The sequence below is a fragment of the Mus musculus genome, chromosome 13, assembly GCF_000001635.26.
Source record: "Mus musculus strain C57BL/6J chromosome 13, GRCm38.p6 C57BL/6J".
In the NCBI taxonomy this organism is placed as follows: domain Eukaryota; kingdom Metazoa; phylum Chordata; class Mammalia; order Rodentia; family Muridae; genus Mus; species Mus musculus.
In genome coordinates, this window is record NC_000079.6 from 96,924,069 (window position 1) to 96,951,925 (window position 27,857).

General features: G+C 47.2%; 1 protein-coding gene across 7 annotated transcripts; it reads left to right on the forward strand.

Moving 5' to 3' along the window:
• Positions 1 to 275: 275 nt before the first annotated feature.
• Gcnt4 (glucosaminyl (N-acetyl) transferase 4, core 2 (beta-1,6-N-acetylglucosaminyltransferase)) lies at positions 276 to 26,846 on the forward strand. 7 transcript variants are annotated; one of them, XM_006517596.4, is made up of 4 exons: positions 562 to 880; positions 11,469 to 11,572; positions 11,812 to 11,928; positions 22,129 to 26,846. In XM_006517596.4, exon 4 carries the CDS (start codon positions 22,130 to 22,132, stop codon positions 23,495 to 23,497), a length of 1,368 nt encoding a protein of 455 aa, XP_006517659.1. In that variant the 5' UTR covers positions 562 to 880; positions 11,469 to 11,572; positions 11,812 to 11,928; position 22,129; the 3' UTR covers positions 23,498 to 26,846. The 7 variants fall into 7 exon arrangements, with proteins under 7 accessions (NP_001363928.1, XP_006517659.1, NP_001159537.1 ...); NM_001376999.1 differs by lacking the exons at positions 562 to 880; positions 11,469 to 11,572 and adding an exon at positions 276 to 545; NM_001166065.2 differs by lacking the exon at positions 11,469 to 11,572 and having other exon boundaries at positions 645 to 880.
• The last annotated feature ends 1,011 nt before the right edge of the window (positions 26,847 to 27,857 follow it).

Below are 27,857 nucleotides of genomic sequence, written 5' to 3' on the forward strand. Positions count from 1 at the left end.
GCCCGCCAAGCATGCCGCAGCCTCAGTCCATTTTAAAGATGGAACAGTAAAGAACAAGCCAATTGCGACTGTCTTGCTTAGTGCTACTCTTGTTCTGCGGGCAGATTCCAGGAAGTCTCCCTCTGACACCCCACTAGGAAGGCCCTTTGGGGTGAATCACTTACACACCTACAGTGCCTGCTTTACAATGTAAGCAAACACACAAGGCCCCTTAACAAGGACCCTGGGAGTCATGCTGCCCAGTTGGTTTAATGGGCGTGTACCTTTTTTCCAGCAGTCTTTCTGAGAACTCCAACCCGGCCGGATGCAGCATCACCCTCTTTCTCACCCCCCGCCGGAGGGGAAAGAGGAAGCGTATTCCGCATGTAGGCACTGATTAAAACACAACTTTGTACCCTAATTAGTCTGCAACACTCCACCTTCCCACTCCGCTGATAACGCCTGGCTAGGCAGCGCTGGCCGATGCTGGCCTCGCCCTGGAGAGCCCGCTGCATCCGACCAAGGGCGAGTCCTGCCGCCCCGGAGCCCAGAGTGGAATAGCAGACGTGAGTTGCTTTGTCACCGCCCTCTCCGGGACTTTGGACAAATCACTTAGCAATCCTTTCTGCCCACGCCTAGTTGTGTCTTGCGGGAGGGACAGCTGCAGAGAAGCGGGTAGCCCGGCCGGAGAGCCGCGCCAGGAAACTTCGGTCCCCAGTGCGGTGCGGGGACCCCCTGCGGGAGCACGGTGGCGAGCCCCTCTCTTCTCCCGCGTCACCTGGGGCCTCGGCGTTACCCCACTCCCTGCCGAGGGAGAGCGACTTCGGGGCAGTGCGTGTGGCCCGGAGCACCGGGGTGGCGCAGCAGCGGGGACCTTGCGCCCGGGGGTCTCAGCTCCCCGGTAGGTCGGCTTGGCCACGTAGGCAAGCGAGGGGCTTTGGGTGGCCGCGTGCGACCCCTCTCCCGCCCGCTACTTTCGCTTTCCTTCGGGGGAAACTTGCACGCCGCGGCGGGGGCGGCACGACCCGGGACTAACTGGATCTAGGCTTCTTGGCGGCGGAGCTCACGGGTCCCCCGGAGGTGGAGAGGACGGCGGGGCGACCGCAGTGAGCGTCCAGCAGATGCCGCAGCTTCGCAACCGTGAGTGGTACCCCGCGAAGTTCCCGGGGCCCGCGTGGGAGCCCTCCCGGGCTTCGGCTCCACGCGGGATTTCTCCAGAGAGTGGCGGGGACAGAGGTCCTGGGAGAATCAAGCTTCAGGTTGAGTGTGTCCCAGCCCGTGGCCTCTGCAGGGACGAGCTTCCTGCGTTTTAAGGTCAAGTTTTCCTGCCGCAGAGCCCGCCAGAAACTGTCCCCCGCTGTGAAGCGGCGGCGTCTCCCCTGAAGGCTGGGAACCGCCGGGGAATCCCAGCCCAAGGGAAGAGACTTAAGAAACCCCTTGTACGTGGGTGTGCCTCCAAGGTGAGCGCAGTGTGAGAATGAAAGCGTCGAGGTCCAGGTAGGGCTTGGAAATCCCGAGGGTTGTTCCTGTGCTGGGCAAGTGGAGGGGATGATACCAGTGTGGGGGCACATACCCCACAGCTTTTTTTTAACCTTTAAAACTTAAGAGCAATAAACAAGAAGAGTAAATGAGCTGGAATAATATTGAGTCTCTTGTATGACTGAGAGTCAGTGAAATCGCCTTTTAAAAATCTTGTACCCATAAAACATGCCCTTGTTATTTATTAAGCCTAAATCTAGCAACTAATAGTCTGTCTTGGCAGCTTTCGTTACTAGTGCCTGGAATAAGCAAGGTCTTTAAGTGAGCTACTGAGGCAAACTGTCTGTATTGCACTTTATAAGTATCCAGATCTCTGAGAAATGCTGAGCTTGAGTGTTACTGTATTAGAGAGATGGACAGAGGTGTGTGGCACAGGGAAGACCGGATAGAGAGCTAGCTCTCTTGGGAAGGTGTGCATACTCTTGCCTTTGAGAGGCCAGGTTTAGAGTCATTTGGTAAACCCTGCATATGCATATGCAATAAGGCCAGATGAAAACAGTTCCGGAATAAACTCCTCTCGCAGAAGGGGCTGGGGAGGCTGTATGTGACACTGCCTTTTCTACCCTGACCGAGGAGACACAGGTGATGTGAATGACCTGGTTCCCTGGGGCTTATCATTAGCACTACACAGTGTGAGTTCCGCTGAGTAAGCTGCAGAGATTTTCCTTAGATTTGTGCAGCAGGAACAACACCTGGAGACAATAAAATTGAGCAACCCGGAGTCCAAAAGTCAGCTGGCCAAACCAAGGTGTTGTGTGATCACAGTGAGCTGGGCCCTTGCTGAAGCTCACCTTTTATTGGGGTGCAAGTCCCTTACTAGAAAATGGAAAGTGGACTAAGGCTTAGTAGGGATGGTTTAAACTGAGGGATTTGGGGAGTAAAGAGTGTGGTAAGAGCAGAGGAGAGCAGGAGCAGTCGGGCCAGGTCCCGCCCACTGAGCCTGACAGGACAATGGAGATGGTGTTACTGAGGAATGGTGGGAAGTGGGCCAGTGACGTGGCGTGGGTGGGTCTTTGAAACATCTTCACACCTGTGAGTATCCTCTCACATGGTTGTGTTTAAAAACAAAAGTAGCCAGGTGCAGGTGCAGGTACCGGAGGCTCCCAGGCCTAGCTACTTGAGAGGCTGATGTAGGACAATCTCTTGAGCCCAGACACTAAGCACTCACCCTGGCTGCTGCCTGGAGAACTGCAAAGGCCATAGAGCCAACAAGAAGTAAGTTAAAGCCGCTGTCCCTTTGGATAACTTCTGAGTAAGGGCTGCGCTCTCCCTAGCCTATCAGTGTCAGGTGCTGAATGTGACTGGAGACCAACTAAAATAAGAGAATCTAAGCCATGCATGGTACACTCATCTGGAATTCCAAGACTCAGGAGGCTGAGGCAGGAGGATGCATAATGTGCTTGGGCTACATAGATTCAGAATTGTCTAGAATAATTAAAAGGAGGAGGAGGAGGGAAGAAGGAGGAAGGAATGAAGGCGATACAGGATCCACTGCTTGCGAGCGTATTGGGGAGGCACAGAACAGGTAGCATCAGTTTTAGTGGGGCGGACAAACTTGGCCCAAGCCCTTTAAAGACACTTGTCTGGTGTTAATTTGCATTGCTTTGCATGCATTTGATATGCATTGCCATATGCTGGTAATTTTCCTACCAGGGTCTAAAGTCTGAAACTTCAAGAATAAGGGGGGGGGGGGACCAAGATTAATCAGGAATTAAATGCAGCTGTCCTGTCCTAATAGACAGGAATTGTGGGTTCCATGTGGATTTCGGGGTGGGGGTAGAGGGGATAGGGTTAGGTCTGTATTTACTCTTTCAGAAGGTAGGGAAGCCGGATATCATCCCACTCCTTATTATGTTGAGACTTTGTTCTGCTGAACTCGTAGTGAGAAAATATAGGAAAACGGAGAAGCGCAGAAGGAGGCTGGGTTATATAAAATGCCAGAAAGCGGCATTGAGAGGTTGAGCAGACAGAGCCTGAGGTGGACAGAAGGGAAGGCTGGATCTCTACTGAGCAGTCTGAATTTTTAGAAAATGTATAATCTTAGAGGATCTAACTAGATCTGGTGGTGCACGCCTTTAATCCTAGCACATGGGAAGCAGAGACAGGTGAATCTCTGCGTTCGAGGCCAGCCTGGTCTACAAAGTGAGTTCCAGGACAGCCAGGGCTAGACAGTTGAAAAACTGTCTCAAAAACAAAAACACGTATAAGGTTTTAAAACTAGTAAATTCCCCCAAATTTGGATTTACTGGGAAACAGGCCATTATGCCTTAGGAAAATATTAGGGACACAGGGTATCAAAAACCAGGCAGCCTACATGGTACACACATGCAATCCTAGCATATCAAAGTTGGAACATGGGCTGGAGAGATGACTCAACCACTAAAGGCTGGGCTCACAACCAAAAGTTGGAACATGGCCAGTTCAAGGTAACCTGTAGCCATGTAGTCAGTTCAAGGCTAGCCTAGAATATATGAAACTGTATAAATAAGTTAATTCATTAACTAGATAATTAGCTAGAATGATAAAGCAGATAAGCAGCCCAAGAAACAAATGATAGTTTTGTTGGTTGGAGCAGTGTTCCTGTGTGTCCATAGGCCAGCTGCTTCAGTGTTACCTGGGAACTTAGAAGCACTACTTCTGAGACTGCCCGCCCAGGGGGCTGTGTGGGAACCTCTGGAGATGTTGGGCCCAGCTTTCGTACGTTCTCTAGATCCTCAGAGCAGCTTTTGTTCCTCTTGAATTTTTTGTTCGTTGGCCCCTCACTTTGCAGTTTTCCTCATGAGGGACATCATATTCAGGGCAGGCTGCTTCAGATCCCTCCCTAAAAATCCTTGGGGAGAAGTGTACTGAGCAAGACACAGAGCCACTCCACAGGTTGTCAGCTGTCCCTTCCTGGTGGCTGGGTCTAACCTCAGATCCCTCAGGGCTTCAGCCTTCTGCAGTCTTGTGGTTGTCAGCCATCCAGGTCAGTGGTGGCTTTGTACCGCTGCCTTTTTCTTTTTCTCCTTTGGCGACCTCCTTCTGAACAGTGACTCATGCCAAGTGCAGTCAGCCATTCTCCACGGATGCTCCTGCAGTGAGCATTGGTCAGTGGTGGGCGTGCAGTTGATGTTTGGGGCCAATGCATTCACTCTGCATCTAGATGTCATCATTCAGGATCCAAGCGTGACAAAACTATCTGGCCAGTTGGGTCATTAAGGTCCAGGCCAATGAATTAATGACATGTGGGTTTCTTTGTTAGTGGCCCTTCTCGAAGCTAATGAGGCACAAAACTGGGGCCTCTTTTGTAGTCCTGTGGAGCCAGCATGAGAAGAATGACCCTGGCCGGTGGTTCCTGGCAGTGGTCGCCTTTGAGTCTCTGCTATTCTGAAAGTACTCTTTTAGTGTCAGCCCTGCTTATGTAACCCTATCCCAGCACACAGCCCCTGGACAGAGTGGTCAGCAATAGTGACAGGGGCTGTGGGGGAGGGGCAGCATAGATGACATAAAAGTGAATTCAGGAAGTAAAATTCGCACATTAGAATTCCTCTTTGCTTCATTTCAGTTTCCTGCTGGAGTCCCCTGTGTGTGGGGCCGGGGATGAGGGGGATGCAGGGGTGGTCACCTTTATTCTCTTAGGGTTAATTGCAGGACCTAAACCCTGGCGCCATCTACCTAAGAATGATCAGAAGCCTATGGGCAGATGCAGTGAGTCTTACGGGACAGGGGAGCTCTCATAAGAAAATGAAGACTAGCGATGCATTTGATGGAAACCTGACAAACTGTTACCAGCTATGAAAGTGGGACAAAGGCAAGAGGCCTCCCGTGGTGGGTGGAGAGGAGAAAGGACCAGGAAGAAAGGCAAGCACCGCAAGCTTCGTGCAGGTTCCGTGACAAGCAGGGCACTTGCTCGTTTTCTGTGAGAACTCTCTCAATTTTTATTTTGTGTTATGGTTGCCTACATGCACATATATGTACCACTCGCATACCTGATACACACAGAGGCCAGAAGAGGGGTTTAGATCCTGCCACTGTAGTTACGGGTGCTTTTAGACCACCATGTAGGTGCCAGGAACTGAACCCAGATCCTCAGCATGAGTAGCCAGTGCTCTGAACCCCTGAGCTGTCTCTTCAGCCCCCTGTCTCCTGCTTTCAAGGGTGTGAGCTTGCTCCTCTGATGGCCAAGTGTATGAGGTGAGAAAGAGGGTGACATATTTGATGGCAGCATACTGTGTCCTGAACATGAGCACACTCCAGTCAGATTTCTTTGGCTGGTCACATCCTCTGCTGTCCAGCCTGTTTTTCTCCTTCTAATCCAGTTAAAGGGAAACTCAATGTGATTGTCCTTTTGACCAAGATCTAATTGTGCTTAGGCATGACCCATCAGCCTATCTCATCTTGGATGGGTTATGCTGCGTGGGAACTGTGACGACAGGCCAGTGACTGTAGGTGGTAAAAGAATTCAAGACAAGACAACACAAAAAGACGGGACTAGAGTTTATTAGATACTCTAGTATAGATAGCTACAACCAGCTAAACCACCTGCCCGAAGGCATTGTATGTGTGTGTGTGGGGGGGGGGGGGGCTGCAGTTGTAGAGGGTTCTACTCAGACATCATGTCAGTGTTATTGTGCCCTAGTTATTTAGGGCTTATCAGATAGATATCTGTGTGGGGCTCTTATCTGGTTAGGCAGAGGTGTTATTATTTTGCTGAGGAATACGTTTTCTAGGGTGAATTAAGTCTCCGTGGGGTTGGCTCTCTGTGCAATGCAGCATGAGCCGCTAAGGGTCAGACTCCTGATGGGCTGAACTGCTCATTAAAGCCAGGAAGTCTTTGCCTTGCCTTGCCTTGCCTTGCTGTTGTGACTGCTCTAAAATGGATTGCAGCTAATGCAGAAAGTTAACTCTTTCTGGCCCTGTCCAGAGGCAGCAGGGTTGTCACTTGCTCTGAGCCCCAGCCTGTATTGAGAGAGCAGCCTTGTTCAGCGGTTAGAAGAGTTTGGTATAGCTGTCCGTCCCAGTAATATATATACAGCTTAGGTCCAAGGATCAGTAAAGCTTCTCTACTTCTCCTGGTGGTCTACAAGATGGAGAGGACCAGGGCTGCGCAACACGTGGCAGTGGCAGCGGAGAAGCACTCTGGCAGGCCCGGAACAATGGCACAAAATGAACACCGGGCTCTTCTCCCAGCCTGCCACTCGCCTGTGTAAATATCTGAAAGACCAGGGTGGGTGCATCCACCCCCACATTCCACCTAGGCAGAGTAGGGACCTGGCTCTGCTTAGCCATCATGGTCCACCAGGTTCCTTCTGTGGTAGCCTGCCCAGCTGTCATCCTGCCTTCCCTCAGCTGCCAGATCCAGAGACTTGCAGCAGACAGATCAGGAGAAAGATGTGGAATGATACACAGAGCAGCCGTGAGTTAGGCTGCACAGGAACACGGCTAGAATGGTAAGGAGTTTGCACAGCTGAAGGAAGGAATGTGGGAGGGGATAAGAGAGCCTAAGAAAGGATCATGAGAAAGCCATCACCATAGCAAAAAAAAAAAAAAAAAAAAAAAGAAACCCATGTGTCTTAGTTAGGGTTTCCATTGCTGTGAAGAGACACCATGACCAAAGCAACTCTTGTACAGGCCAACATTTAACTGGGGCTGGCTTACAGGTTCAGAGCTTCAGTCCATTATCACCATGGTGGGGAAGCATGGCATTGTCCAGGCAGGCATAGCACTGGAGAAGGAACTGAGAGTTCTGCATCTTGATCCAACTGCAGCCAGGAAAGGACTGTCCCCCAGGCAGCTAAGAGGAAGGTCTCAAAGCCCACCACCACGGTGACACACTTCTTCCACATCTACTCCAACAAGGCCACACCTCCTAATAGTGCTCCTCCCTGGGACAAGCAGATTCAAACCACCAAACCATGAAAGAGACATTTCCAAATGCTAGCTAAGACATTGTCTAAGACATTGTCTCTGCACACTGTGACAATTGGCCCTTGTCAGCCACTCAACCGAATTAAGGAGGAATTCTGAACTGGTGAGGTGAGGGTGTCTCCCGAGAGGACTGACCTGTGGGGCAATGACATATTCTCAGGATGGGCAGCACCTTTCCATCAAACCTGCAGAGAAAGGGTCCCTCTGTCTTCCTCTTCTTTCCAGACAAGTACAGCTTTTGTGCTGCATGTTACCAGACTCCAGCTTCTTGGGCTTTCTAATGTGCCTGCAATACCAGCGACTCTCCAGGGAGCACGCAGCTTCAGTGCCAGACCTGGACTGAGCGCCCAGCTTCCAGGACTGGGATGCTCCCAGGCTGTCACCTCTCCAACGTGCACATGGCCATCACTAACTCCACCCCTGCTGTGTATGCCAATTTTATGCACTTTATATATATAGTGTGTGTGTGTGTGAGAGAGAGAGAGAGAGAGACTCAGAAAATGTATCTTTATGATCCTCATTAGTGTATAAATATAGGATAATAGACATTTTAGGGTTTAAGAAGGAAATTGACATAGGAGTTATAACCAAGACACCAAAATCACCATAGCACGGGGTGGGGACTCTCACTGGCTTTAACCCTTTCACTTGCCTGTCTTGTGATCCCATGAGTCAAGTCCCTCTTTTTTAAAATGTATTTTCAGAATTTCAGACTTGGAGATAGTTGTATGTACAGCTGTGGGTCCCTGCCTGACAGCCTTGAACTGTAAGTAGAGGAAAAACAAACCAAAAAGCCTTTGCCTATGGAACCTGTAACGGCTACCCCTCAATGACAGTTCCTGGGTGTGGAGTGGACAAGGTGCTTTAAGCAGGACTCCGTGTCCTGGATTGTAGGGCAGCGGTTGGTACTAGGCCAGCTGTTTTAAATGCCTCTAGGCTGACAACCAGCTATCCAATTGTCCTGCCACACAGCATGCTCAGAGCATTAATTCAACTACTGTCTCACCATGGTGGGAGTCAGAGCTTGCCTTGCTCTTCCTAGACTAGGAGGTAGGTAGAGGCCAGCTTTCAGGACATCTCATTGGTGACAGACTTGGGACTCAAAACCACTGGTTCCCAATTCTAAACTTGTAGGATGTACCCAGAGGTCAGCTGGAGGGGGCAAATGTGTGTCAAGTTGGGAGATGGGGCCAGAAGGAAGGGGTGAGGGATGCACTCCTGGCTTTGAGCTGTTCAAAATATTCTTGAGCCACCTGGTACCATATCTTTTTATTGAAAACCTGCCTCAAAAGTCCCTGTGTGATAAGAACATCTCAAGAAGGGAGCCCACATACAGAATGATGCTAGACACTGGGTGGACTATTGCCTGTGACTAACAGCCATGCAGAGCTGGCTCGCCATGTGCTGGAGGGTGTTTAAGGGAAGCCTCGTCAGCCAACTGCAGTTCTCGCCAGCACTTGGAGTTAATTTGGTAAATCTTGCAGGCTGTCTTCCTTCAGATGTTTACCTAAAGCCTCCATCTACCTCCAAATTTAGACGGATGAGAAGTTCAGCATATTCGAGACATATTTTTGCACTTGACTATATACAGGATTGTGCTGTTGAACAAGTTCTCACTTTGACCTGATTTGAAGTTCATTTAGAGAGAGAAGCAGCATGTCACCCTTTTCCTTGTTCCTCTTTCAAAGTGCAGGTTTCCTAAATGTGTGAGGGTTTGTTTTTCTCATCTAGCCAAAGCTCAGGGATGCATCTGCTACGCTAGCTCAGAGGCTTAAGCTGGAGGCTGAGAGACCAGCAGTCTCTTGGTCTATACTGTCTCCTTCAGAGAGGCTCTAGCCATCTTGCTAGAGTTCCGAGCAGAAAAGTAGAAGAGAGACAAGGAGAGAGGCAAGGTGGTTTTTTTCCTGCTGAGAGCCATGTTCCCCACAACCTCGGATTCTTCCCAACACTGCCTCTTCTATATGGGAGACAGGAAGAAAGTTTTCAGAGTTGCCCATTTCTGTCACCGGCAGTTAGAGGGACTCTCTGAGAGAAGACCAGAGAACGACTGTTCTGGGCAGCTGGCAGCCTGCCAGAGTCTTCCCTATGGCGCTGTTTCTGAGTTTTATCGCATCTCTGTTCTGGCACTGACCACATCACTGTCCGTCAGAAAATCTGCTCGAGGTGTTGATTTCTGCTTTGTGTACAACTACATGCTTAAACATTTAGTAAGCTGGGCAAGCCTTGTGTTTATCTGTCATGTCTCCCGGGTGGTACAGCCCACTGTAACCTGCGGAAACTACTGTTCAAATGCAGCCTTGCCAGGGATGCCTGCTGCACAGCTGTCAGGGGATTTTCTGGATTGGGCTTCTGCAAAGGTTAAAAATCTCTGCTTTGGAACGTCCTGTCTTGGCCATATTGAGCCATGCACCATGGATTTTCTTCTATCCCTCTCCACTTAGTTTTTGAGTTTCTGGATTTGAACTTAGTATTTATGTAACTTATGTACAAGATTTCAGGGCAGTTTGCATATTTTAAGCCCACAGATCTTTGACTGAACCATGCAATCATGACAGAGGTGCCCACCTTAGCACACACATGTGTGTGGGAGGTATATGTGTGTACACACATGTGACTGTCTCTGTCTGTGCATGTGTAAATGTGTAAATGCCTGGGAATATGTGTGTTTGTGTGGATGTCTGTGTACATGTGTGCATGCCTGTGTGCATGGCACACATACACATTTCCACATGTGCATTTATGCCCTTAAGTAACTGCATTGTGAAGACGCCTGGAGACAAAAAGATGTGAATCTAGGCTCAACCAACACGGTGGAAACTCAACAGATATCAACTGTGGCTTCTGTACTAATCAAGTCAGGATCATCTAGGCATGGTGACCCACATCTGTAATCCTAGCACTCAAAAGTCTGAGGCAGGAGGATCATGAGTGAGAGGCCAGCCTGGGCTATACCATAAGATTCGCAACACATGCACAAGCACCCACAAACACATATACACACATGCATACTCATATCTGCACATAGGCATATACACATGCAACATGCACAGACACCCCGTGCACATTTACAATGCTTATTTTCACATGTGCAGGAGCACATGTGCATACAAATACACATATTCCCTGACTTATGCACACACAGATGCACATCCAGAGCTTCCTCACCATGCTGTTATTTAAGGGCATAAATGCCCATGAGGAAATGAGTTAACACATCTTCAGCTAGCTACAGATCTTTTCAATAGTTAATTTGGGGGGAATAAGATATGGAGGTGACTCTATGATACCAAAATAAAGGTTTCCAGAGATGCAGGGTTTTGGGGGGAGAGGTTTACATCTGCACACCTTGGATGAGGCAACGTCTTTTCTTTCTAACAGAAAAGTTCACTTTTTAAAAAATAGACAAAAGACTTGAGGTGGGTGGCTCAGTGAATAAAAGCGGGTATGGTGTAAGCAGGCAGACCTGAGGACCTGAGTTCAAATCTCCACTACTCGAATGAAAACCAAGTAAGCCAGGCCTGACCGTGTGTACCTGTGACCAGCACTGGGAGGCAGAGAGCTGGACCCCAGTGCTTAGTGGCCAGTCATTGAGTTGAAACAGCAGGCTTCAATTTCAGTAAGAGATCCTGTATCCAGTCAGTTAAAAGCAGAGCTGTGGAGAACACCGCATACCCTGCTCTGGCCTTTGCATGCGTACACAAGAATGCACACAACAATAACAACATTTTTTAATTCAGGTTTTCTACTTTATAGAAAAAAGAATAAAATATTTATGACCCACATTTTAAGGTTAGAACATGGAACTTGAAGGCAGTTTGGTTTCGCTGTACCTAAGCTCAGTGAAATGGACAGAAGACGAGCAAAGAAAGAAACTTGGGACCAAGGTCTAGGTGTTGGTCAGCCCCTCTTCTGCAGTCTTTTGTGCCCAGGCAGGCATGGCTTGGCATGCAGGTTGCCCTCCAACTAACATTTGAGGGCAGAGATATTTGGGGAATCCTTTTTTTAAAGTGTTTGAAGACAAACTCAGCATTTTACTTCCTAAGGGTCTCGAGTGTTAAGAACTGGACATTTCATTGGCCTTGCGGTCTCTGGCACTTTAGATCCTGCTAGAACTTCTTGGCATCGAGGTGACCGTGCCGGCTGGATGGTGAGCCACTTCTGCTCTTTACCTTGAGACATAAGAGGAAACCAAGAAGTCAGGCTGACCTCCCAGTTGCTGTAACTGCAGAGTAGTATCTGATTTCTGTGCTTTTTTTTTTTTGGTTACGCTGCTATGACCCAGATTTCCCGTGACCTTGAGGGACCACTCTCAGTCTGACCAAAGCATCTTGATAGGAGTTCTTCGTTTCCCATGTAACCTTACACAACCTTGTGATTTTTCCCTAGACCCGAACGACTCTGGAACAGGCACTGCAGGCGGAATAGAGATCTAAGGAAGCAGTATGGAGAATGACTTTCATGTCCTGCAGTTCCATTGAGGCCGCTGTTCTTGCTGTTTTGCAGGTAAAGTAACTATTTTTAAAAGATAACAGTCAGACCAAAGCAAACTACTGAGCAAGAAACCTATCAGTAGTAACACACCCTTGCCTCAAACAGAGCCTAGTTAACCATGCTGAGACAGTGTCCTTGGACATAGGATCGTTGTGACAGGGTCCTGCAAAGGCCCTGTCTGAGGATGTTCTGTGTGTTCACATTGCTGTAAAAAGCTCAGGATGGCTTTGCTGGTCCTTTGGAGTGACATTTCCAAACTGAGGTTCAATACAGAGCCACCACACAGAGTCACCCCTAAAAGAGTGGGGTCTGAGAGGAGAGATCCACAGAACATTACTGGCACTGCCACATGGGGCACTGGTGCTGCTGGGCCTCTGCTGGTGAGTGCCCGCCTAGGTGCCTTGGAAGAAATTCTTTGGCAAGCAGTCTTTCAAAAAAAACGAGGAACCACCTCTAAACATTAACTACAGCAACAACCTTCCTGTCCCTCACAGTCAGGGAAGATCTGGTTCTACATAACTCTGAAACCCCCAGGGAGAATTTCAAAACTTCAGTTGAAAATTACTGTCAACAAAAACAATGTTGCTAAAGAGTAAAGAATGAATAATGATTTAGAATGTCAGGTACAGAGGATAATGGCTGCACTGCTTCGGGGAAAATAAAACAAAAAGTTGACTCTAGGTTTCCCCCCAGGAAACCATTCTTCTTATGGAGGTCGTAAAACCTGACGTTTGCAGACCAACATCTTTCTCCTACCGCTCTTTCATAGGCATTGTGTCATAGGGCCTACACAATAGCATTGTAGGATAGAAAGCCTATTATCCTGCTTAATACTTGGGGCATAAAGACTTGCCCATGGTTAATATGGTGCTAGGTCACTTGGGGAAGCTTTAGATAGCAGAGCCCAGACTAGAATGTGGGGCGTTTGGCTTTGTACTGCCAAACAGCTGCAGTGTACCAGGGGTGAATGTGCTTGGCGCTGGCGATGGAGGGGTAACCCTTCGAGGACCTCATGTTCCTATCTAAAGACAGATAATAATGCAGCACAAATGAGCTGTGGCAATGGCAGGAGGAGGAGGGAGCGTGGGGGACAGGAGTATGGGTAGGCTGGAGAGATCTGAAAAAGGTAGTCAGAGCGAACCCAAGGGAAGGTTATGGTTGTTTTTCTACAACTTGAGAGCCTTAGCTGGCCAGGGCCTAGGGAAAAGTAGTTTTAGATTAAGGAACAACAAGAACACAGGTCCTGAGGCCAAGAAGAGACTGGAGCTTTCTTCAGAAGACTGGAGTCACCCAGAGCTCACGAGAGAGTGGAAGAACAAGCCAGGCTTGTGTAGGAAAGGCTGCTGATTTGTTCTCAGGGAAGGGTTTGGCCAATAGGGGGCAGGTGTGGAGGCGTGGCTTAATTACTCCTGAAGCGTGGACCGGAAGAAACCAGGGAGCTGAGTGGGAAGCGGTTTCTCATGCAGCCGAGGTTGAAGCGGCTTGGATTAGAGTGACCCTGACAGAGTGGGAGATGGGAGATGGCTTAAAAATACGTTTGGAGTGTAGAACCATATTCCTACAGTATAGGGCTAATATGCCTTCCCAGTATGAAATCTCTTCACCACCTAGAGATTAATAAAGACTCTTTAATAATAAGTAGCACACATCTGGCTCTGGCTAATGCACAGAAGGGAGCTGGCCCTGAACAGAGACCCCATCACCTTATACAATTGCACGGCCCAAGTTATTCTTGGAGCAATTAAATATGTTTCACAAGGACAGGAATCCGAAAGTTTGGTTTTTTGGATGAATGGGGAGGTTTAAAATGTAAAATATTGTTATAGTTATCCTGACACAGACCAGGGATGCTTTTCCCACACAGCTGTTAGCCAAGGCGCAATTAGCTTTTCCTGATAAGACAATCCAGGGTGTTCCATTAGCTAAATTCTACTTTGGTAACTTAGTATTTCCTAAGCAGGCTCAGTAGATCCTTATAACACCATTGGTGACTCCAGGTTCCTTTAGACCACTGAGAGACTGGAAGGGCAGGGCTGAGCTGTGCCTAGTGATAAATAGGCCATAGTTGAAATTCCTGGCTCTTCTATATATTACGAGCTAAAGTAAATTTTATATTTCCTATGACTCATTTTCTCATCTTGAAAAGCAGGAATAATGATTTGCTGAACAGTATAAGTAAGAAAAGACAAATAATACTGACATTCTTCATGGGTCACTAAGAAGGGACAGGGATGTGTCCATGGACTCCCGACATGTTGTTTTAATAAACGAAATCCCAGTCATGCCATTTTACCCATGAAGACTCAGGAGCCAGATACTGGGGTGAAAGCCTGCTAGTCAGAGAGGCAGAGAAAGCAGCCAGCTGCCCTTCCTCCTCCTCTGACATCCCAGAAGGAAAAGCCCCTCCTCCTTCGCCACACTGTCTTAAAAGCCCTTCAACTCAAAGACCTGCCTTCTCTTTCCTGGGTTTTCTTCCATTGTTCACTGCTTGTCAAATGGTTAAGCAACTATGCCTCTTGCTTGACCTATCTTTGACTTTATTTAGCTCTTGCTTACAGAAAGCTCTTGAGACAACAAGGATTTTCCAGGTCACAGATTTGGGGTTCACAATGTGACCAGATAGCCTGCAACACTGACAACATGGGGAATATTGTTGACTTTGGGCAAAACTATCTTAGTAGTGAGGAAAAGGGACCCAGGTTATGTTGGATGCCACCATGAGGAACCCTTATAAGGAACAGGAGATCCTACCCTCTGTGGAGTCCCTTAATGGACACCAATTGGCTGGATGCATGTCACTACAATCTGAATGTGTCCTTCCTAAAGTCATGATGAAACTTAACTGTCAATGTGTTAGAATTAAGGGTTATAGCAGGTTAGTAATGCCTTGAGGGCAGTGTCACAAATGGAATTAGTGACCTTGTAAGAGGTCCCACACGTGTGCCATTCTGACTTCTGCCATGGAAGAGCACAACCGTAAAGTGCCATCTTGGAAGCTGGGCTGTGCCATCACTAGATGTGAATCTGAACTTTGATCGTGGCCTCCCAACTTCCAGGACCATGATAAATACAATTCGTTATTGATAAACTCCCCATTTTATGGTATTTTGTCATAGCAACAGGGGCAGACTAAGACACACATGCAATGGAGAAATTATGTTCCCAGCATCCCAAGACTGATAATGAGGCTCTATGACAGGCGGGTTTCTTTCAGGGAGGGCTGCGGACCTAGTCACCTTTAAAGCCCTTTCACTTTTAAGACTGTACATTTAGTTTCTTTGGGAATTATAGATTTAACTAAGTCTTGGTGAAAAGGACCTAGAAGGAGAAACTCCGTTTTGTTGTTGTTGTTCTGGTGTAAAGCTTGTTGGCTGCCGTTAGAAAGCCCTTAACATTTTACAGACTCGGGTGAGAAGAGGACTGGTCACATAGGTGTTGTGAGTGACAGAAATGAGTAGGACAGCCTGCACAGTGAGGCCACTGTTAGGGGTGAGGGCAGGGCATGAAGGACATGGTGTCCATGGAGTATCTTGCCAACGTATGGACCACTGCAATGTAAGCTCTGTTTTTCATTTCCGGCTTCTCTGACGTCCTGAGTTTGGTTGTTTTGTTGTTTGTTTTATGAAATAAGAATGAAAACCCCTTGTCTCTGCCTTGTAAAGACTGTAGTTACTTGTCTTTCCAGGGCCATCTGTCTTCACGTACATTGCATTATTGGCCTAGCCATGAGGCTCTTGTATTTTACATAGGTACTGTGTTTGCCTACTTCACGCTGTGACAGCTATTTTCCTTGGCAGTGTTCCTTCGAGGCTAGAACAACGAGAGTGTGAGCTTATGGAGAACCTGGCCTTCTGACTCTTTAGCACAGCTCTTGAGGTACTGTGGAGGCGGTACGGAAATATACCAGAGCTGAGTCACCCTCCCACCTAATGGTCCCAGTCCAGAATTTTCTGTGGTCGGAAATGAGCACGCCATCATGTAGACTCGATGGCCTCACTGTGATCAGGCTCTGTGGTCATGCATACAGCTGTTGGCCATCAGGGTCCCTCTGTCTAGGAGGACATTCGTTTTTTATTTATTTTTGTTTCTTTTTTTTTTTTTTTTTAGTGTATTCATCTTTATACTTCTTTCCTTATGTGGTAAATAATGTCTCTCCTTTGTAAGGCTTTAGAAAAATATTCTGACATTCCCAAGTTAATAAGCTTTTCATATCCTATTTTTCAAGTTGACATATAATAAAACAAGGGGGGGGGGATGCATTGAGGGAATGTTCTCTGCCTCAAGGGAACGTCCAGAAAGTTTTCTAAAATATTTAGGTATTCTCAGACGGCCCCAACTGCATAGCAACAAGATGTGAGCCAGGCATCACCGGTGACTGGATCCCTAAAATTAGCTTGTTCCTCCTCCTCTGAAGGAGCCTACTGACTGAAAACGGATTAATCTCCCGATCAGCCCATCGATTGCCCTGGGCCTAGCGTTTCAGTCGGAGATGTGACTTATCGCCTATGTCCCCATCGGTTAATTCTCCATGCAGATTCTTGCTCAGACGGGCATAGTTTATCATGAGTGGAATTCATCTGTCTCTGTTTCAATACAGTTATGTAAGGCTTCCAATGGGAGCATCAGTGAAGAGCTAAACCATTATGGAGAATATGGAGAATTTGTCTTTGTGTATGCAAGCGATGGAGTTACACAGAAGGCTGAGTAGGTCTGAAAGCAAGGCTTCCTGCGCCAAGCTCCAGCGCCTTCCGCATCAGGACCTTGAATGGTTTGAGGATTTTACAGACTTTCTTTTTAATTTGAGGCACTGGTAAAAATGGATTTAAAGTTGGGAAGACTTGGAGTAAGAAGGAAGCCCATTACTCATAAGGAATGGCCATCTCTGCTCACCTGCCTTGACCTGAATGTACTAAAGGAAAAACATCTGGGAAGGCGCTGAGAGGGTCCCATGAAGCTTGGGGCTCACCATCATGGAGAAGTCTCCCTAAGGAGAGATTTCTGCCCTTGCTCTTGGGTAGGCATTTATCTGTCTCATGTGCCACAGTCTCTCTTCTCATAAGAGACGCTGGCAGTTACCAACTCATTAGTCTATTGAAGGGGCCGAGATAGAACAGCATTCTGAGTAAGTTCGTGTCCACAACAGTGCTATTAAGTTAACACAGAGTCTGGGGTGGAGGCTGTCAGACACTGATTTTAAATTGATCCTGTGCCGGGCATGGTGGCGCACGCCTTTAATCCCAGCACTCGGGAGGCAGAGGCAGGTGGATTTCTGAGTTCGAGGCCAGCCTGGTCGACAGAGTGAGTTCCAGGACAGCCAAGGCTATACAGAGAAACCCTGTCTCAAGAAGAAAAAAAATTAATCCTGGATTTGTGTTGTGTCTGGCCAGTAGATCACAACATGGGTTCTAGCCTGGAAAGGCATTTTGGAAACCTGGAAGCGAAGAGGGGCTGGGCTGCGCGAGATAAGGAAGGAACCAAGACAAAGCTCTCTGCTCAAGGTTCAATTTTTACTATTACACAGCACTCTGTTATAAAGGAAGGGGGAGGGGCCCAATTCCCGCCAAATAATCTTGGAGTCCAGTAGCAGGGTGATCACGTGATGGCTTCGGAACACCAAAGCGGCAGGTTCCAGCAGTGGGCGTGGCAGAAAGATTGAGCGGGAAGCTCCACCCCTGAGCAAGCAGGTTTCAGGCTGGGGGAGGGGAGACTACAGATTTGTACTGAGGCTTTCGGGGTAGACTGGAAAGACAGGCGGTGGAGCTGGATGTGGTAGGGCTGGCCTAGCTTACCTGAGGTCCTGGGTTCCGTCTTCATGCTGGAAAACAATGGCAATGAACCTAAGTCTGGGCTTAAAGAAGTGCTTGCCATCCGTCCTTAGAACACGGCCACCTCCCACCTTGATCAGAAGAGGGCTAGGGCAGCCATGTTCTTAACATTGTCTATATAAAACGACCTTACAGATTCTCGATTTAAAAGCTAGTTTGGAGTAAGATGGCTCCATGGTTGAGAGTGTAGACTGGCCTTGCAGAGAACCTGAGTTCAAGTCCCAGATACCCATGTCAGGCAGCTCACAGGTTCTTGTAAGTCCAGCTCCAGGAGATCTAAGGCTCTCTTCTGGCCTCTGTGGGCACTTGGCATTCCTGTGTACATGTTCCCGTACGGATACACATGTGTACATACAGAACTACAAAATGGAAGTCAGTCTTCTCAGATAGATAAACTCAGTGAGTCCTGTATAATTAGTGCACTGAAAAAGTTCCACGATGAATTAAGCAAGCTGGCCATGAGTAAGAAAGGGAAGGTTTCATAAACCTCTTATTGTAACTCAATTTTTCATGAACTCCATAATCAACTATGTGACTTCATATGCAGCATACAGTTTACGATACTGGCTTTCTAAATCCCATACCGAACAAAAAAGCCCTGACCTTCAGAGAGGTTAACTAGACATAGCTACAGAGTGTTCTTCGAGTCCTCAAGCCCAGCTCTGTGACATGCTAAAGCCACCACTTCCATCTCTTCTTCTCTGTGTCTGGCAAGTTCTGTAAGTTCCCAGAGTGCACTATAAGCATAAAATTATTATTATTTTTTTAGATTTTATTTTATGTGCTTGGGTGTTTTCCTTATATGTATGTCTGTGCACCACATGTGTGACATGCCCTCTGAGGCCCAAAGAGGACGTTGGATCCTCTGAACATGGAGTTACAAAGAGTTGTGAGCCTCCAACTGGGTGGTAGAGTTCTACCCTGGTGCTCTTAGCCACTAAGCCACCCCTTCAACCTTCAGTTTGTGGTTGGTAAAAGCTGAAACTCAGTCATTTTCTCCCCAGCCTTCCCACTTTTGTTCCTGATTTGCTCATTCCCCTCCCTTCTCTGGAAAAAGGGGAGACCCTCTTGCTCTGATGGCCCTGGGATCCAAGACTGCTTACTTAAAAGATGGCTGTACCGCTACTAGTGACTGCTACCCTTGGCCCTGTGTGCGGGTGTCAGCACCGACTGTTGCTACCTCTGAGCTCTGGAATGCCTGGGAGACCTGGGGAGGGCGTGGACGGGGGAAATGCTTTATGTCTTCCCTGTTGGAGCTTTAGTGAGGATGGTCTTCCCTTCAATAGTTATAGACCTTGTTCATGTGAGCTATAGCTGTCAAACCTTGCTGTTATTATCTTCTTCTGGTTAGGTTGTCATGGCTAGGAACCTGTGTCTATATGTGGTCTAGGAACCTGTGTCTATATGTGGTCTAGGAACCTGTATCTATATGTGATCTAGGAACCTGTATCTATATGTGGTCTAGGAACTTGTGTCTATATGTGGTCTAGACTCACAAGGCAACTTCCTTGTCTACCCAGGTGAGAGGAGGGAGTCCCCTTCTTCTATTGCAAGTCATTGGTAAGGTACCTGTTATCTACTCCCAGCTAGCAAACTGCTTGCCTGCCCGTAAGCCTAGAGAGCAGAGTAGCCACTGGAGTGTTTACAGAAGGAGCTAATGTAGACTGGCCTCCTAGGAACAGTGTGGCCAGCTTAGCCCAGCCCATCCTCAGGGCTCCTTTGTATCCTCTGTGTCTGACATGCTATGGGTTTCCTCAAGTCTAGGGTGCAGGTGGCAGGAAGACAGAAGAGGCTATCGTCTGTAAATGTGGGCCTGGCCACCTTCACTCCTGAGGCTTGTCCTCCTTGGGGCCCTGCTGGTCTCTGCAGACCCCAGTGGATAGGCACAAGGGCACCATGTTAAGCCAATGAGGCTGGAGGTTTTAGTCTGGGACCTCCTGGGGGAGCTTTCCCTCCATGGTACCCAGGACACAGAACTGATTTTTCAGCACGGCCAGCAGCTTGGAAGGAGGCCAGCATCCCTGTTTAGGAATTGGCAGGAACTCATTAAAATCAGAGGGCATGCCACCCCACTTCCTTTCCTCCCTCTCTCTCTTTCTAATTCTAATTCTACTTTCGCAAACTCCTTCCTTGTTCTTTGTGAATTTTATACAGCATGCTTTGATTATAGTCACCTTCTGTCCCTCTTCCCGACATTGGGACGCTTTTAGCTAAAGGACTGTGCTTGGGATTGCGGTGTTTTTATTTTGACTTGGGACAGGGTACGAATACTAGAAGGTACTTCTTTCAAATCAAACGCTGCCCCCAGCCAGATAAGCTTTCCTCCTAAAGGATCCTTGGGAAGCAGGACAGACATTCAGAGAGCCAGGACAGGCCTGGGCTGTCCCAGCATCTCCCCTTTGTCTTTTGAAACTCCCTCCCCAGAATAAGCCACAGCAAGGAGTCCCAGAGAGCTTCTCCCAGCCTCTCCTCTGGGACAGGCCTGTGTGGGGCAGCTATCCCTGGCTTCCTAACAGCTCAGACTCTCCAAGCCCAGGGATGAACCCACGAAGGGAAGAAGCAGGATGCTGAGACCCTGGCAAGGGGCAGAGATGGCCCTTATCTCTCAATGTGAATGTGATGATGGTAGTTAGGTTAGCCTTTGTTGGTCTCCTTAAGCATTTTCCCACTACAACAGGGACAGATAACTGAAGTCAGTTAAGATCCCTGCCCTATAACGTGTGCTTGAAGTGGACTGCTCTCTTCCCTTGTTTTATCACAGTGCTGTACCTGTGTGCTCAGGCGTCTGAGCCTGCAGCATGGCGCCCTTGGCCTGTGCTTCTAAATCCCATTCCCTGAGAGCACATCTCAGCCTTCTGTCTGTGGTTGCCTGAGGTCCTTTTCTCAGCTCACTGCCATCTCCGTGCTCACCCAGGCCATCAGGATCTGCAGTTCCACATTTATGTTGCTGACCTGTTTCTCTGCAGCCATCACCTTTCACCTAAGCTGGAGTGGTGGCCTTTCCAGTTCCCTGGCGGACACTTCCACATGGAAATCCTAAAGGCATGCAAGCTCAGTGCGGTCAGGACTGGGCCACTCATCTTCTCTCCTATCCTCTGCTTTCAGTCTCCACAGGTGGTGAGACCACCAGCTAATAAAGCAGTGAGAGTTCTTTAAAAGTTCTTTCATCTCACAGAGGAGTTAACAGGTCAGATCATATGGAAATAAGCCACCCCTCTGTCCCGCCTTCCCACTCCACTGCCGGGTGCAAACCCCACCTTTGTTGAGTGGCAGCCCCAGCTCAGGGGTCTTAGTACAGTCTCAGCTCTTAGCTTGTGCTCTTCCAAACCCAGAGTGAGCCTTGGTCACTGAGGCTCAAGGCCAAGGTTTCTTCTTCCTCTTGTTTCAAAGCTGTGGACTCTTCCACAGGCAAGGCCACACACTGTACTGAGGACATTTTTATAACTCTACTCGGAATGAGTGCTGGACTTTTCCCATTCAGAAGGCCCCTTTGCTAGTCCCCGTGAGAACATGGTGACTAACAAAGAAAGAAAGAAAAGCTTTTGCAATTTTTACAATCTATGCATCTTACTGTCTGTGTGCTACTGTTTCCAAAATGGAGTTCTCTGGACTGTTCCTAACAGACTTCAGGCCTCCAGCTCATAAGCATCTGAAGCTAAATAAAATTAGATAACTTGGGGGGGGGGGCTGTGCTCAAGTGAGTCGGTGCATTTCTGAGGACCTCTTGATCAACTTAAGTTCTCTTAACTTCTGCCCAAAGCACAGCAATTGCCCCTCACATACACTAAGTCTGATGCAGACTGCAAGTGACCTGTTGTGTAGCTCACCTTCTGCGTCCACGGCTTACTTGTCTGAAATTCAGCAAGACTCTCATTTGAAAAACCTGAAGAAGAAACTTCCAGAAAGTTTCTAGAAATTTGAATTTTCCCTGACTCAGGCGCTATAATAAATCCATGTGACAAGGTGTTGTATGAGTATTACAGTAGTATTACGCAGAAACAGAAGGGGTAGGTAGGACATGACATATAGGTTATCTCAGATATTAAGCCATTTTATAGCAGGACGTTGGGCATCTGTGTATCTTCATCATCCCCTGGAGGTCCTGGGACCAGCCCTCAGCCATACTAGGGAACAGCTGTGCTTGATCACCAACATCTCTCAAAATGAGCTAATGTTAGTTAACGCTGACTGTCACAAGGTTCCATGGCTTACTGTCTTTTTATTTCACCATTTCTGGATTTGCTCAAGGGCTTTGCTTCCTTTATCTTTGCACTCAGCACTCTGTGGGATGTGCAGTAGGTGGTACCCAGTAAACTTGGGATAAACTGAATTGATTTTTCTCCTCGTATCAGATAATTAACAATTACTGTCCCCTTCACTCCTGCAGAATGAAGATATTCAGATGTTGCTTTAAATACACTCTCCAGCAGAAACTCTTCATCCTCCTCTTAACCCTGTGGCTGTTCTCCTTGTTGAAGCTCCTAAATGTGGGCAGGCTCCTCTTCCCTCAAAGAGACATTTACTTAGTTGAATACTCCCTAAGTACATCACCATTTGTGAGGAACAGGTTCCCCGAGTCTGGGGATGCAGCCAGGGACAACGTTAACTGCTCGGGGGTCTACGAGCACGAGCCTTTGGAAATCGGCAAGAGTCTAGAAATCAGAAGACGGAGCATCATCGACTTGGAGGACGGTGATGTCGTGGCGATGACAAGTGACTGTGACGTTTATCAGACCCTAAGGCAGTACCATGAAAAGCTGGTTTCAAGGGAGGAAGAGGACTTCCCCATAGCCTATTCGCTGGTCGTCCACAAAGATGCCATTATGGTTGAGCGGTTGATCCGAGCTATTTACAACCAGCACAACCTTTACTGCATCCATTATGACCTGAAGTCACCGGACACGTTCAAAGCTGCCATGAACAACCTAGCTAAGTGCTTCCCCAATATCTTCATCGCTTCCAAATTAGAGACTGTGGAGTATGCTCACATATCCAGGCTCCAGGCCGATTGGAACTGCTTATCAGACCTCCTCAAGTCTTCCGTTCAGTGGAAGTACGTCATCAACCTCTGTGGGCAAGACTTTCCCCTAAAGTCAAATTTTGAATTAGTGACAGAGCTGAAAAGTCTCCAAGGAAGGAATATGTTAGAGACGGTGAGACCCCCCAGTGCTAAGACGGAGAGGTTCACCTACCATCATGAGCTCAGACAGGTGCCTTATGATTATATGAAGCTACCAGTAAAGACGAACGTCTCCAAGGGGGCACCCCCTCATAACATTCAGGTATTTGTGGGCAGTGCCTATTTTGTTTTAAGTCGAGCATTTGTTAAATATATTTTCAACAGCTCCCTCGTTGAAGACTTTTTTGCCTGGTCTAAAGATACATATTCTCCTGACGAGCACTTTTGGGCCACCTTAATCCGGATACCAGGAATACCCGGGGGAATTTCCAGTTCATCTCAGGACGTGTCTGACCTGCAGAGTAAGACCCGCCTGGTCAAATGGTTTTACTACGAAGGCTTTCTCTACCCCAATTGCACTGGCTCTCACCTTCGAAGTGTGTGTATTTACGGAGCTGCAGAACTACGGTGGCTCTTAAACGAAGGGCATTGGTTTGCTAATAAGTTTGATTCTAAAGTTGACCCCATCTTGATGAAATGTCTGGCAGAAAAACTTGAAGAGCAACAGAGAAAGTTGATTGCTTTGTCTTCAGAGAAGTTCATGACAGAGGGAACCCGCCAAAGCCACACATTATAAGCTGACTAAGGGCCTGAGGGTGTCTGTTACAAACAGTTAAGTGAGATGGAATTACACACCCATGTCCTGCCCAACAGCATCTGAACTTAATAGTTTTTCCAAGGATGAAACTTCTACGGATTTCCATGCCTGGACTTCGAGCCCACAGTTGGCTGGTGTTTAAGTGCTGAAATTGCTTGTCGTCTTGCTAAGTCAGATATGTTAAATGTTCAGTGATATCACATTTATTGAACACCTAACAGCGCACCAGGCACTTTATAGAAAGACACCCAGGAGTTAAGTCTAAGTTGCAATGACTTGTGCCCTCAGGAAGCAGCCTTTACCCTCCTAGTGTGGCAACTGTTGTGTTTCTTATTTCTGTGTAACGAGGGTGCTACTGAAGCCAACTTTGGGGTGTGTGCTAATCGTACAAGCCATTCCCTCTGAAAAGTGTGGGAGTGTGAAGCCAGCCCTCCCCTTCTCTCACTTTAGCAACTGAGACCTTTTTAAATCGTTAGAATATTAGGAGGAGGGATTCCACTACCTCAGAGAAGCTCAAAGAATGGTCCGATCGCCTGCTTGCCAAAGTATAATTTACCTTTTGGTGCCTCACTTTTCTGATTCAGGGTAGAGGGAGTGCTGTGGTGTGATGCTTGTAGGGTATGGTTCTCTGAGAAGGCAGAGGGGCGGGCGTGGGTGGATGGGGACAGCCAGTGCTGGAGAGGAACACAGGCTCCATTCAGCTTTGCATTTGTTATACAATGGTGTCACAATTGGCTTTCTTTTTAATTCACTTGTTTCTTTAAAACACAGGTACTGATAAAGATAAAACTGAGAACTAGTTCAAAATGTCACAGGCCAGAACTCCAGGCCTACACCTGTCATTTCATCAGGTAACATTAGAGCTACAATTGTATCCTTGCCGCAGTCCAACACTTCTGACAGGGTTCATAGTTCTATGTAACCGCCAAGTCAGTAAGCTTTCTTAGAAGGACTTTGTGAAATATGACAGCTTTCTCGGTTGGTTATTGTGGTCACTTACTCATTTTCCTTTTTTAAACGAAAATGGAGTCAAAATTCAAAATTATTAACACTTCCTGTTAGTGCAGCATTTTTCTCAACTGAGCACCAAAGAGAATATTATTACCCTTATTTTACAAACACCCACACTTAGAATCATTTTACATGCACACACATACACATGCACACACATACACATGCACACATGCACACATACACACACATGCACACGGATGGGGGAGGGGCAGAGGCACCTTGAGACTGAACGTATTGTGTATTGTGCTGCTGAGCCACAACCCTGAGAACAGGCTGCAACATCACACCAGTCTCTGTGGAGGGTAGGACACATGTAAAAATTCCTTGTGTTTTGATATCAGCCCCAATAACTAATTATGTGGTGATCAATGCCAAAATCAGATTATTTGAAAGACTGGAGTACGTAAATATCATTTTACACTTCTGTGCTCTGCACGTGCCATGCTCTTGGTGTATATAATGGTTCGTAGCACTAGCTGCCCTGTGGCCCCATTTTGCTCCATTTCTTTATCTTTAAGTCACCTTGCACCTCTTTCAATACCCTTTGGATGCTTTTGTTCCCAGGGAAACGTCTGTCACCAACTTTCTATCCTTAGATGATGAAGTATAGAGGGTGGCTCGGCAGTTAAGAAAATGTGCTGCTCCTGCAGAAGACCCAAGTTCTGGTCCCAGCACTCACACCAGGTGGCTCCCAGCTGCCTGTAACTCCAGTTGTAGGGAAACCAGTGCCACCTTCTGGCCTCCAGTGGCACCTACACCCATCAGTGTGTACACACACACACACACACAAATGTACTCACACATACAGGCTTGCACACGCACACCTGCACACAGATGTATTACAGGTTTTTAGGAGCCTCACAGAGAATCTGCCCAGGTCTGTGGGTGGGTGAGACCTAAGAAAACCATCCTATCGGCCTCCATGGGCTCTGCTCTCTGTGCACTGAGCACAGGCACTGAACATGCTGTCGTTTCCTCGGAGGCTCTCATGAGCTTCAAGGGAAATGTCACATGAAGGGGAGACAAAATTTGAACTATCAGTTTGGTGACAGTGTCAAGATAACCAGGTCCATTGTGAGAATTGAAAATGAGCCTTTAAACCACAAGAGGCCAGAGTTGCAGGGGAAGCTCTGCCACCAGATTCAGGGCTGAGAAAAAAAAAACCCTGTCATGGCATTTGGAGTTTCTTGTACAGCCAACAGCATAGTAGCATGCAGATTAGAGAAACGTTGATAACCATGCATGATCAAACTCAAGGACTTCGGTCATCAAGGAGAATGTAAGGGCAACATGCAGCAAGCATCTACCTTGTCCCCTGTCTTTCTGCAGAGAAAGGCCCCTGTTCTCTGGTATTAGGAATTGTCTCAAATTGCTGCATGCTGCCCTGCTATTTTCAAGTGGATGATGGGCAGACCAAGTGGCATGCCTTCCTTCCCCCATGGACACATTTCTCTGGACTCAGAAACGTCAACCGCTTGTATTTCAGAGAGCTCGCCAAAGCACTGGCTCTTGCCTTGGGAATCCTGCAGGGTCTTCAGAATTGATTCTGGCAAAAACCGTTTGCTATGAGCCCTCCCCAAATCTCAGAATGTACAACACTGTTTGATAATTGTTCTCTGTATAGTATTTATTGAATTAGACTCTAATTTACTTAAAGGTGAGAGTTTACGAATTGTATGTGAATACTAGAAGAAAAATGAAGGCTGTCAAAATATGTGAGCAATCGTATACTGTACCATAGACACTGTATATCGAAAAGCCAGTACTGCTATTTTTTTCTTTTGCCTACTTTAAATAATAAAACACATTGAAAGATTAAAGACTTTAGGGCTAGAAAGATGCCTTAGCAGTTAAGAGTACTGGTCACTTGTCCAGAGGATCCAAATTCAATTCCCAGAATCCTCATGGCAGCTTACAACCATCTGTAACTCCAGTTTGAGGAGACCTGGTGTCCCTCCTCTTCTGGCCTCAGAAAGCACAAACACACACATGGTAGACTGACATACTTGCAGGCAAAACATGCACATAAAATAAGTTGAAAATTAAAGCTGTCTCTTGGCTTCCAGAATGTGAATATATACAGGCTTAAGTATTTCATGTGAAACGAATGTATTAAGTATATTCAAATTGTTTCTGTGAATGGTACAATGTTTTCCTTGTCACTCTCTATGGCTCCTTTACCGTGTTGTCCTTGTCCCTTACCATTTTAGTAACAAATCTCCCATGTATGGGTTTTGAATAGTGATTTTTTTTGTTTATTTAAATTATGTTAGTTTTCTGGCATTGCAAAATAAAATGTGCTCCTCAAATCCAACTCCTCGGACTTGTGAGCTTTCCTGCCGCTGGGTGTGCTGGTCCCCAAAGTTCATTTTGTCTGTAGCAGTGGCCTAGCAAACAGAGTCCATTTCACAGGAGTGTGAAGGAATCACAGTACCTCGCTCTCAGAGTATAGACACGGGAATGGAACAAAACACACAGGAATGGAACTCGACTCCTTATTTGGCGACATCTCGGGATCCTCTGGGGCTGGCCTGTTGCCCGTCTTTACCTTAATCTCTCATCCAAGATTATTTATTATATATCTGGGTCTCTAAGATTATTTTGATGGCCTGATAACTTTCTGGAAGTTCCCAAGAGAGGTCTCTACATTTTATCCCTTTAACCCTTGGAAAATGTTTTTATCTTCTCTCTTGGAAGAGCTCTTTGTTGAAAGTCATGCAGAAGTAGGGCTGGGCACCTACTGGTAACCCCCAGGCTTTGGTGATAGGAAAATGCCTGTCTAATGCTACCTTATCTGCAGATATATAAGTATATCCTGTGCATTGATCAGGAACCTCTTCAACAAGTAAGGCCATTTTAGGACTCATCAATAGAAATTAGCATTTTGCTGCCCCTCAGGGTATCTTTAACTCTTGCCAAATTGAACCATGGTAGCCATTCAGGAAACCTTGGGTGTGTTTGGTCGTGGTTGGGGACAGGGTCTTATGACAGCTCTAAACTAGGAGTAGGGATGCACATGTGTATTCTCAACACTCAGAAGGTAGAGGCAGGAGGATTGCAAGTTTCTGTGGCCATCTTGGCCACTGTATGGGTGAGAACTTACCTCAAATATACAAAGAAAAAGCACTGTAGATTGGACTCCTATGGGAAGCTCCATGCATTTTTGTTCTCTTTGCTGCCCATAAATCCACATCCATTTAGAAAATTACAGTTTCTATGAGGAAACCCTGACACAAAAGAATAAAAATAATTGTAACTTTTCCCACATGGTTAGAAGATATTCTTATGCTCTACATAATACCTTGATCTTTTCTTCACAGATGTG